The sequence below is a fragment of the Octopus sinensis genome, linkage group LG9, assembly GCF_006345805.1.
Source record: "Octopus sinensis linkage group LG9, ASM634580v1, whole genome shotgun sequence".
Lineage (NCBI taxonomy): Eukaryota > Metazoa > Mollusca > Cephalopoda > Octopoda > Octopodidae > Octopus > Octopus sinensis.
The window spans coordinates 441,781-455,217 of record NC_043005.1 but is presented as its reverse complement, the minus strand read 5'-3'; the positions used below and the strand labels follow the sequence as shown (position 1 = coordinate 455,217).

At 35.8% G+C, this 13,437-nt stretch overlaps 1 protein-coding gene across 1 annotated transcript in view; it reads left to right on the top strand.

Moving 5' to 3' along the window:
* The window catches only part of LOC115215753 (polyunsaturated fatty acid lipoxygenase ALOX15B-like), a 40,430-nt gene that overhangs the window by 901 nt on the left and 26,092 nt on the right, over positions 1–13,437 (top strand). The window contains exons 2-3 of the mRNA XM_036505696.1: positions 3,097–3,138; positions 7,010–7,138. Coding sequence (XP_036361589.1) covers positions 3,097–3,138; positions 7,010–7,138 — 171 coding nt within the window. The remainder of the gene's footprint in view (positions 1–3,096; positions 3,139–7,009; positions 7,139–13,437) is intronic.

Here is a 13,437-nt window from a genome sequence, read left to right as displayed (position 1 = left end):
TCTAACTTAAAAAAACCATAGTTTTTCTTGTCCAGGACTGACCCAGTGGTCAACGACAAAATACATTTCTCAAGGATTTTTATAATCTAATTGCTATGGAGTTATCACATAAAGGATGTTCAGGTTAAATTTGACAGTCTGCTTAAAAGGAAAAGAAAATAACATCTCATATAAAAATAAAAATATAAAGATGGCAGTTTATTCAAAATAGCCACCCACAGCTTCCATCACGGTCTCAAGACGGCTCTGCAACCTGGCACGTGCGTTCCTCACTGTGTTACTGGCAAAATCTTCAGCGGAATTTTGCTTTAAGCACCCTATAACCTTTTATTTTTTTAAATTGTCAAAAATATTTTGCAAATTTGAGTTCTACACAAAGGAATTCATATGATTTTGGTAATTCTTTTTTTAAATTTTCCGAATTTTTAAGCAATTTTTTTTTTGCCCACGTGCATATGGTGTAGTGTTTAAGAGCGCGGGCTACTAACCCCAAGATTCCGAGTTCGATTCCAGGCAGTGACCTGAAACGTTGTGTTAACAACAAATAAGATGAGGACAAATATCCGTCAATTGTAATATATAAAAAAAAATTTTCTGAATTTTTGAATGTTTTTTTTACTCAGAATTTAAAATATGGACAGTCCGAATTTTTTGCTTAAATTCCAGCAAGGGACCATTAAGTGTGTTTATGGGGGGGGGGTATAGAAAAAGCATCAATACGTCAGAGTAACGTAGAAACATGAAGTATATCAGGTGATCTTTAGATGTGCTAAACATAGCAGTTAAACTGCCCTTAAACTGCACACAAAATTGGGGGACTGAGAAGGCTAGAAATTGGGGCTGATAAAGTTGTAGAAATTCTCTGACAATCACTTCTAACTCTTTCCTGGAGTATGGCAAGGAGATAAATCCTGTTCTTTAACTTATGGCCTTCCAGCAGGATTTGACCATAGTTTCCTGCAGCTTCACATAGTCGTCTGATTCGAGCCTAAGGCCCTGTTCAAAGATATGGGGCTGTATGACGTCAACCTGACTAGAGACACACACAAAGGCCATTGCAGGTTGGGAAACTTGGTGTTCATGATAAATGGGACACCACGGGGATTGCCGGCAAGCCACTTGTTATTCTAGGTGTTATGCAACTGGTTCCGGCAGAAGTTCTATTCTTCTGAGAATAACCAGCTCATCCTCGGCTCGACACGGTGCCTCATCTTGTTCAAAAGCCTATTTTCTTTTGTCAAGTGGCTGTCCTTGACCAGAATGTGTCCCTTGTGCCTCCTGTACTAGTGGTAAGTAGTAGTACAAAGGTCCTCATTCAGAGCCAACTTCACTCTAACGCCCATCTCTTTCGCCAAGGCTCAGATTCTTTTGCTTGGATCTGCCATCACCTTGTTCTGCAGTTGTTGGATATATTCCAGCGTACGGACGCAATCAGAACGCTTGGTGTGTCCCTTCCTGCTGAGCACAGCTTCGTAGTCTCCGTTCTAGCTGTCCATGTCAGGTCTTACATCCTTTACAGTGTTCTTAGTAAGTTGAGCAGCAGTGATGAAGTCGGCATTTCGATACCTGATGAGAATCCTCATGATACAAATAACTCTTTCCCAATATTCAGATGACTTCCAGTCACCTAACTGTTTTTCAGTTACAACTGTAATCATAATACTCTCCAACGCTGTTGAGTGTTCATCAATAGATCAAGCTATTCTTGAAAACAGGACACATAAAAAAATCGTCAAATTTAACTTGAACACTCTGGGCATGCCACTAATGACTCTTTATATAAAGTATAGCATTGTAAATAAAAGATAAGCAATAATCAAAAAGTAAGGCTGTATATAAGCTCTTCCTGTATATGACATGTCAATAGCAGAAAGAGCAGTGTATAAAATATAAAGCTAAATGAAACACCTGCGTATAACACTTTACAGAAAGCTATATAAAATAGTAAGTAGAAGCGATATAAAGCATCAATATCACTGGTTGCTAAGTGCATAATCACGGTGTTCCAGTTGTGACCACCTCTCCTGTCGTATTTTCACATCAGTGTCTATAATTACACTTTCCAATGTGTCCCACTTTTAAAGGGGATACCCTGTGATTTGAGAGGTATGGGGCAGCTATTTCTAGCAGGTCATGCCGCTGCATAGAGACTTTCTTTGTTTTTTTCCTCTCGAAATAAACTTAAATCCAAGTCAATCTGGCAGATATGTGATCATAAATATTCTAGCCTTGTCTTACCTTTCATGTATGATCGTATACCTGGTATTACAGAATAAAATGATTTTTAAGCAGTGGTAGCGTGGTATTTAACTGCTATTTCCAGCAGGTAGAACGATATCATATCATCGTTGCAAACGGAAAGAAACATTCGTTAATCAGAAAGTGTTCCTCTGTTTGCATATTTTATAACTCGATCGGTTGAGACCAGTAACTATGGAGTCCAAATTATTTTTTTACCACGGGTACGAATCTACACAGTACTATAAACGATATGTAGAACCTCAGCTAATCGGAAGCCGTCCAGATGTCCCATTGAACGACGTGCTCCACAGCACTGGATTGTGTTATTTAAGGGTAATTTTGGCTGCTATTTCTAACCTTTTATCTTTGTGTAATAATTCATAAAGATTTTTCAAATGCCCACAAGGATACACACATTATTGGTTGAAGGCGGCGAGCTGGCAGAATCGTTAGCGCACTGGACGAAATGCGTAACGGTGTCTCGCCTGTCACTACGTCCCGAGTTCAAGTTCTTCTAAGTTCTACTTTGCTTTTCATCCTTTCGGGGTCGATAAATTAAGTACTACTGAAACGCTGGGGTCGATGTAATCGACTAGTCCCCTCCCCCAATATTTCAGGCCTTGTGCCTAGAGTAGAAAAGATTATTTTCAGGTGACCTTAACAGTACCGATATTGATTGCTTCTTTATATTATCGATCTCCTCCTCTGGAATTAGGAAAGTTAAACTGGATCGTGGTGACATTTGATGTAAAGACGCAAGGAAACATAATTAAATAACACAATTTCAATTGGAAGGATGCTCATAAGTTAAATAATATAATTGATTTTAACCATTTTCTGTTTCTACCTGGACAGTTGGAAACATTGCCGCGCAACGAAAAAGATTTGATATACACGGTAAGAATGAATGTTTATGGTTATATCTATGTTTACACATATATGCATGCATATATATATATATATATATATATATATATATATATATATATATATATATATTAGTAACAGAAAAAGGGATTTCGGTTGTCCCCACGTGGTAGATTGTTATGTATATAAGAAATAAAAAAAAGAAAATACGCACGCTTACATTGTTATAGTATAATTTTTAATGTATCGACCGGTTTCGCAATCGCTATTCATGATATAATGTTTAATTTATATGAAAATATATTTTTTCTTAAGAAGAAATATAAAAAAAGTTAACAATGAAATCATAACTGACATTTATTATAAACCAACTGGCTCCAAACAATATCTTCTTTTTAACTCATGCCACCCGAAACACATAAAAATAAACATCCCTTTTAACTTAGCAAAAAGGATCTGCACAATAGTGTCTGATAGAACAACTCGGGACCTTCGTCTTCAAGACCTCAAAACAACACTTATTGAAAGACAATATCCACCCTCTCTTATCGACGAGGGAATTAAACATGCCAAACAATTAGACACAAAAACACTAAGAACAAAAAACATAGCACCACACCTCAAACCAAAACATTACTTTTTATATCAACACACAACCCCAGAAACAGTGAGGCATTCAACACTATTGTGCAAACTTTCCTTTTACTAACTAGAGATCCAAAAATGAACGACATCCTGAAAACACACAAACTCATCAAATGCAAAAAACAAGACAAATCGCTAAAGAGACTACTAACAAACGCGAAGCTTTACAAAACAACCACGAAACCAACGGTTGAAAAGTGTGGACACCCAAACTGTGGAACCTGCCCCCACCTGCTTGAAGGCTCGGATTTCCTTTTCAATCTAGGACAGAGGTTCACAAATAAAACTAGTTTCACCTGTGCCTCTGAGAACCTAATTTATGTAATAACCTGCTCGGGTTGCAGTCATCAGTACATTGGACAACTTTAACTTTGAGGAAGAGAATCACTCTGCATAAGGAGCAAATCCGTTTCCCGCAATACAGACAAATTCCTCTTAGTGAACACATAGAAAAATGTGCAGGTAACATCAAACCAAATTTTACAGTCTTCCATTTCTACCAGTGCAAAGACACAATCTCTCAACTAGAAAGCTTAAATAAAGAAACTGTTTTCATTGAAAAATACAAAGCGCATCTTAATAAGCACGCATAACCAACTTTTATATTTTTATATTTTTACACACTACATCACTGTACATAAATCCCCTACTAAACAAGGCCCTTTTTTTAAACCTGTCTCCTTTCTGTACACACAAAACTTAAACAGTTATCTCACTTACACACAACAATAACAATAATAACAACCAATTACCTCCCTTTACTTGTCAACTTGTAAAATCATTCACTCGTGAATTTCATTACAAATAACATGGACCATATTTCTTCTTAAGAAAAAATATATTGTCATATAAATTAAACATTATATCATGAATAGCGATTGCGAAACCGGTCGATACATTAAAAATTATACTATAACAATGTAAGTGTGCGTATTTTCCTTTTTTAATTTCTTATATATGTATATATCTATATATATATATATATATATATATATATATACATACATACATATATCAGGTCATCCCATAAGTTCTGTCCAATTTTACCTTTTTGGGAATTAAAAGAAATTTAATAGTATTTTAGAATGTCTAATGGAATTAAAAATTACTTTTATGCATTTGTGTACATTTAAACTAATCAAATATTATTTTACAGAATAATAGAATTAAAATTTCTTTGATTAAAATCCTTTCTAACATGGAAGTATTCAAAGAGCGTTTGAGGCACATAATGCTTTATGAGTACAAAAAAAGAAACTCTGCAGCCGAAGCGACTCGAAACATACACTCAGTTTATGGGAAACAATGCTTGAATGAAAGAACTTGATGAAGATGGTTTGCAAAACTCAGAAGTGGCGATATCAGCCTTGGAGATGAAGATTGAACAGGACGTCCAGTTGAGTTTGATGATAAGCTCCTTGAGGAATTACTTGAAGAAAATCCTGCATTATCAGTTGAAGAATTGGCAATAAAGCTTAGTTCAAACCATACAACTATTCATCGTCATCTTCAACAACTTGGAAAGGTTTTCTAAACTTGGAAAATGGGTGCCTCATGAATTGTCCGAAAGCAACTGCAAATCCCGAGTTGACATCTGCTCTTCTCTCCATTCTCGTGAACTCATTTCACCCCTTTTGGATAGACTTGTGACTGGTGACGAAAAATGGATCTTTTATCAAAATGTTAAATGTCGTAAACAGTGGCCTGGTAAAAGGGAAAAAACTCAACCACAACTGAGAAGGGAACTTCATGGAAAAATAGTTCTTCTCTCGGATTGCAAAGGAGTAATTCACTTTGAATTGTTACCACCTAATTCAACAATCAATGTTCAAAGCAAGTGTCAGCAATTAGAGCGTTTGAACCAAGCTTTGAAGAAAAAAAAGACCCGCTTTAGTGATTCGAAAAGGAGTGATATTTCATCAGGACAATGCACGACCCCACGCTGCAAAGATCACATCACAGAAGATCGAAGAGCTTGGTTGGAAAAAATTCCTCGTCCACCTTATTCTCCCGACCTTGCTCCTTCAGACTACCATTTGTTTCGTAGTTTACAGAATAATTTGGGGGACGTAACTTTCGCAAGCCAGGAGGAGGTCGAAACTGACATTTCAGAGTTCTTCCCTTTGAAAACAAAAGAGTTTTACGTTGATGGGATTAAAAAGCTTGTAAATAGATGGAAGGAAGTCATTGATAATCAGGGAAAGTACATTGATGATTAACATTTGATCACTTGTTTTCTTTATTCAAAATTTAGACAGAACTTAAAGGATACACACACACACACACACACACACACACACACACACACACACACACACACACACACACACATATATATATATATATATATATATATATATATATATATATATATATATTATATATATATATATATATCGAGGTTATAAGAGGTAATGGTGTCCTTGAGACCCAACCATCCTCTCACACTGTCTCCAATGAAGGGATATAATTATTAAATATCCTGGAAACAGCTGTAAGGCCTTCTATCTATAAATGTTCTAATATCTACACAGCCTTGGTTTTTTATCTCATTACGCAAAAAATTCTTATAATATGTATATATTTATTTATACATACATATATATACGTGTGTGTGTGTGTGAGTGTGCGTGTGTATGTAATAATGTAGGTATATGCATATATATATATATATATAAATGGAGACTTATGGATATATTAATAATTTATTTGTATGATATAATGAGGTTGAAAGGTTTTTGGATTCCTTAATTCTTAATGAAGACCTGACATCCTCGAATTGACTATATATATATATATATATATATATATATATATATATATATATATATATATATATAAGTGAAATAATGGAATCACGCATAATGTTGAATTGAGTATATCAGCGTGAATCTAACTAGCTGAACAGTCTGTTAAGGCAAAATTTGAAGTCCCAATCAACTGAAAATGATGAATAAAATGTTGAATCTACTAATGCTCCGTTTAAGTGTGTGTGTGTGAGAGAGAGAGGGGGGAAGAAGAAGAAGAAGAAGAAGAAGATGATGATGATGATGAAGAAGAAATAGAGAGAGTGGGAGGAGCGCGATAAATATACATCTATTTTTTGTGCTTATATTTGTATGTATGAGTAGGTATCCATAGAAAATATAGAAAACATGTATCGAATATACGTACTGTCCGAATCAGTCGCGTCTCTTTGCTCTCATGCAAACTTGACCTTTTCAACCCTTAAATAAAACGTAACATTTCATTTCAGATAAGAATCGGATTGGACGTAGCGGAAACCGACATTAAAGAGTTGTATGCTAGATTGACAATATGGACATTGGAGAAGCTAGATGACTTAAACTTGATATACAGCCGCAGCCTTCTTCCGCAACCGAAGGTATGTGCTTAGAATAGTTTTATTTTTGAAAATACCTCATGAATTTTAGGAGGAACACACATATTCAAACTTATACACACATACATACATACATTCATACATACATACACACATACATACATACATACATTCATACATATATTCATACATACATACATACATACATACACACACACATACACACATACATATATACATATATTCATACATACATACATACATATATAATATATATATATATATATATATATAATAGAAATATTAAAATTATTAAGTCTCTCTAAAAGAGAACAACGGCCCCGTTCCCGGAAAATAATAGTTATCGCCATACTAATATGGCATTCTTATAAAAATAAGAATAAAGCTGTCCGCTTATTAGCTCCATGAGGCCATCGCCTTAAGTTAGCTATTTGATACACAAACTGTATCCATATAACCTTCGAACAAGGGAGGTCAGTCGCTCCACACTACTTGACCGGCAGCTACAGACGCGTTTCGGGGTATTGCCCCTTTTCAATGCAGCGTAGCCAGCCAGTAGGTGTCGCTTCTGACAATCTCTGTTCAAAGGTTTTATTTACCTAGCTTCGGTGGAGTACATCCACTTGTTTTCAATAATAGAAATATTAAAATTACTAAGTCTCTCTAAAAGAGAACAACGGCAGCGTATATATATATATATATATATATATATATATATATATATATATATATATATATATATGGGGGGGGGTAAGAATAAAAAAGAGAAACTGCACATTGCATATAAAAATAATGGCTTTTTTATGAACAGTAACGATATATATATATATACACAATTAGATGAACTGAGGTAGAATTAAGAGGTATAAAAGTCATTATTTTGAATTGTTAAAGAGATTCAAAGTCATACCGGTATCGTCAAAAGATATTCACTGGCTTTGAATGAGCACTGACTTACAAACGGTGTCGGGTCTACTAGTTCCTGAGTAAAAAGATTATATGCAAGGGAGGAAAGCAGTTCTGGAAGTGGTGCAATTAGGGTAGATATATATATTGTAATATGATTGGTGTATAGGATGCATGGAAATTAGTGGTATTGTTGGTAAGGTTAGTAGTGTCCTGTATTATGTTATGTGTTCATATTGAGTTCTTGATGATATTTATTAATGAACGTCGCCTCTTTATTCATTCTTTGCTGTACTTAGGTGTACTGTGAACATTGATAGAAAGGGAAAATTAGGAAGTTTGGTTTAAGGTTCCTAGCACATTTTTCTGTGTTCACTGGCCTGTATCTGTCTGTATTGTGGATAACGGATTTGTTCTTTGTGAAGAGTTGTCTTCGTCGGAGAGACATTCCTGTTTGCCCAATATATTGATTACTGCACCCATAAAAAGGTCGTTATTTTTTATATCCAACATGCATTTTCTCTTTTTTCTTTTCCCTTATTCATACCGCGTGTAGTTTCTTTTCTCTTTGAAACCTATTTCTATTGTGTTTTACTACAAGTGAGATTTAAAATGCCACAGATACCAAACTTCTCAGTTAAATCTTTCAACGAAGATACTCTAAAGGAACTATGAAAGATTAGCTCGAATTTGAGACACATAATTAATAAGATTGATGAACATAAACGATTTACACAAGAAGAGAAAGGGCAATCTCTTGCATAAATGAAAATCCCCTACAAATGATACACACGATAGAACCTCCTCTACGTTAATGCAATCAATTAAAAACCGTATTATCCATGTTTGGAAGGAGGAACTTAAAGCCAGAAAACTTTCTTTCTGGAATATTATTAAAAACAACTACACGGCAGAAAGTTATGAACGCTGGTTAAATTCAACTCCAGTAATCTTACCTCGTAAAATTCAAATTAAACTAATACCAAACGAACAGAACCAACAAAGACAATTAAGAGAGAAACTAGCATCGGAAGAAAAGGAAAACGGAAATCGAACTCCTTAAACTTAAGCGTTAAGAAATGAACATAAATTTAAAAGCATAGATGAGGAAATATATTCCATATTAAGGAAACATTGAGATGGTCAACTCTTGGAGAGTGTTTTTAAACTATGGACAACAACTTGTGAAACTGAAGAATTGCCAACAACGCTGGGAAAGAGAAGCTAATTTTGTTTCCAATACTACGAAACACAGTTCAACATAGAAAACATATCAGATAACCCCTTCCTGAAGAAACATAAACCAAAAACCCACGCAAAAATGACCTTACATTTCATTGGCTCGAAGCACAGACAATCTAGGGAACACAAATCAACCAACCTCACCTCACTTCTACCTACAAATAACTTACAAACCACAAACAGGGAATCCGCTCGTAGTAGAAAATCCTGACGTAATTTTCAAGGCTCCCAACACACAAATCAAAAGATCCACCCAAGCCTCCAGACTAACCCAAACATTCGAGAACCACTACCTACCAATCTACCCCCATCATCTCTCAGATAATGGACAAATTTGCTTCTGACACCTAGCCTCAACATGGATACTTCAAGCATTCAACTAGACACAGCCTAACTAGACAACAGAACTTCTCCCTCCACCCACATCACAAAATTAAGAATAAATTTAACCCAAGCCACATCAACCATAGACAATATAACAACTCCCAGTACAACCATAACTTAGTCCACTACAGAGTCACCCCACCACAGACATACTACCACAGACACACTGTGCAACCATTTTCTCCTATACAGACCTTCCACATCAATCCACCTCCTACAACCATTTTTTAGACCTAAATCAGAGAAACAGAGATGTGAAATGGAACAAAATATACATGAACAACTGGAAATAATCAACTTATCAAAGAAAATCATTAGTACTACACAAACTAAAATTCTAGCAAGAGGTTTAAAATTTACTCCAACCCCCCGCTGATCGAACCCGAATGAAATTAAGGATAACACTATGGCTTTTTGCCGAAAATTACGCCACACAGAAGCACTTCACAACTACACCAGCGAAGATGACTCAATAGTAAAAAGCAAAAGTGAATACTGTCCTACAATAGGCAGAAATAAATCACTTGATGCTTTTTATGAACACATTACCAGTTTTCCTTTTAATACCCTACAAAAACAACGAATCAAATCCAGCCTTAATGTAAGTGAATGGAACGACCTAATCGAGTTAAAAAATGATATAAACCTCACCATTACAGAAGCCAACAAAGGAAGTGCGGCAGTGGTGATGGACACAGAGTACTACAAAAATGTTATACTCTCCAAATTGGAAAATAATATTTACTATGAGAAGATAGTACAATACAAACCACAGAAGACACTTAAAAGCTTATCCTCCTTACTTCAAATACATGGAAAGGGCCTCACTAAACATGAAATTAACTATTTATTCAATTTTAAATTCAGATCTACTCTATTCTGCGGAGTACCTAAAATACACAAAAATCTACATATTTGTAAATCTTGCAAAAATTCTCCTAGCGTATGCATTAATATACCTCCCACTACTGACTTCACACCCATCATTGCTAGCCCTGCTTGTGAAACCCACCGTTTGAGCAACTTTCTCGAAAGCTTACTCAAACCGTTTCTAAAATATGTGAAAATCTTCATCAGGGAAGACTTAGACATGCTTAACCATCTCCCGAAGACAATAAATGAAGGAACCCTGTTATTATCATTCGATGTGGTGAATTTGTACACTAATATCCCACACGATTATGGTATAGAAGCAATCACCTTCTGGCTAGAAAAATACCCGGAAGAGATCCCAGGATGCATCAACCACAGATTCATAATTGCAGCACTCAAATTCATCCTACTGAACAGCTAATTAATGTTAGATACAGTTTAGTATCGACAAAAATGTGGAATTGCAATGGGAACTCGAGCTGCCCCAGTGATTGCGAACCTTGTAATGGGTTACCTAGCACTTAAAATATACCAATCCTCACTACAAAAATATGGCACCTCATTTCATTGCTATTTAAAGGAAGACTGGAAGAGGTATTTGGACGATTGCTTTATACTTTGGAAAGACAGCATGGGCAAACTCCTTGACTTCAAAATAATGCACAACGATATCAATAGCAACATACAATTCAGCATGGACCACAGCAATAAACAACGTCCTTTTCTTGACATCCTAATTAAAATAGTCAATAACCATATCGAAACAGACATCTTCTATGAACCCACACATTCTAAACAATGCCTATTATTCAACTCATGCCATCCCAAACACATAAAAATTAATATACTTATAATCTAGCGAAAATAATCTGTATTATAGTTTCGGACACCTATACTCGTGAACGAAGACTCCTTGAACTCAGATCAATACTAATCAAGAGACATTACCCAGCATCATTAATAAATGATGGGATTAAACGAGAAAAGGAAATAGACTTACGAACATTAAGGGAAGTCAACCGAAATACCAAACCAGACTTTAAAATACTCCCATACTTCTTCACACACAACCATAGAAACAATGAGGCCTTCAACATCATCATACAAAATCTATCCATTCTCACAGGAGATAAAACAATGAACAAAATTTTAGGCTCACAAAAAATTATCAAGAGCAAAATGCAACCGAAATCAGTAAAAATAATACTAACCAACACAAGACTATATCTATTAACAAAGGAACCAAAAGTGAAAAATACGGGCGGCCTAACTGTGGCACATGCCCCCACCTTTTGGCGGGTACTGATGGGCAAACAGGAATGTCACTCCGACAAAGAGTAGACCCGACACCGTTTGGAAATCGGTGCTCATTCAAAGACAGTGAACAGCTTTTGACAATACCGGTATGACATTGAATCTCTTTAACAAATAATGACTTTTATACCTCTTAATTCTACCTCAGGTCATTTAATTGTATATATTTATCATTGCTGTTCATAAAAAGCCTATATTTTTTCATATGCAATGTGCATTTTCTCTTTTATTTTTAGTTTTTACATATTTATACAAAGTGTAGTTTCTTTTCTCTTTGAAACCTATTTCTACTATATATATATATATATCATGATCATCACCATCATCGTTTAACGTCCGTTTTCCATGCTGGCATGGGTTGGACGGTTTGATTGGGGACTGGCAAGCCAGGTAGCTGCACCAGGCTCCAATCTGATATGGCAAGGTTTCTACAGCTGGATGCCCTTCCTAACGCCAACCACTCCGAGAATGTAGAGGGTAATTTTACATTCCTCCGGCACAGGAGCCAGTCAGGCAGCACAGGCTACGCTTGAATGGTGCTTATTAGGTGCCACTAGCACGGGTGCCAGTCAGGTGGAGCTGACATCAGCCACAAGTACAATTTCCATTTTGATTTTGATTTTGATTTTACTTGACTCATCTTTTCAAGCATGGCATGCTGTCCAACAATCACAGCATCTCTCCAAAGGTCTCGGTCTCTTGTCATTGCCTCTGTGCTGTGAGGCTCAAGGTTCGAAGGTCATGATTCCCCGCCTCCTCCTATGCCTTCCTTCCTTATATATATGTATGTATGTATATATATATATTTATGTGTGTGTGTGCGTGTGTGTGTGTAAATAATAGTAATGGCATTTTTATATAAGCTTAAAGCTCATGGCGATCATCGTGCAATGACTAAGGAAAATAGTCCAATAAAGTGGCGTATAAGCCCTCGACAGAATAAAGAAGGCTTTCCAATCGGTGTCATCGCACGGTAAGCGTTAAGCTTATATAAGAATACCATCATTATTATTATTTAAAGGATTGTAAACTCGGCGGCGTATAAAAAACAACATTCGCACCGAAAGCATATATATATATATATATATATATATATATATATATGATGGACGCTTCTGATACTCTGTTTGCTCAATGGCGATTAGTATAGAACTAAATAACAACAAGGGCTAATTATATATGAAACTCATGAAATTCAAAATAGGCTAAAGTTATCAGTTGCTATAGATCTACCCAACAGACTAAACCTATGATCAAAGACATTCCCACCATCCAATTTCATTTCAGATATACAGCACTCGAGATCACGTGATTATGTATACCTATAACGAAAATGAGGGTAAGGCCGCAGACGGTAGCCTGGTTAGGAGGGTGATTGTTGATTAGAGGACGATGGATCAACTAAAAGAACAAATGCTGTATACAGTTGCTTGATCTATTAAAAGTAATAGCTAAATCTTCCATGCGTCATGCGTACCGTCTTAAAAAATTGGGTTTAATACATACTTAAACGCACTAAATCTGAAGAAAAGACAACCTGAACAAGGCTGGAATGCTTTCGATCAAAACGTTTGCTCTATCAGAGTTGAAATGAATCTGAA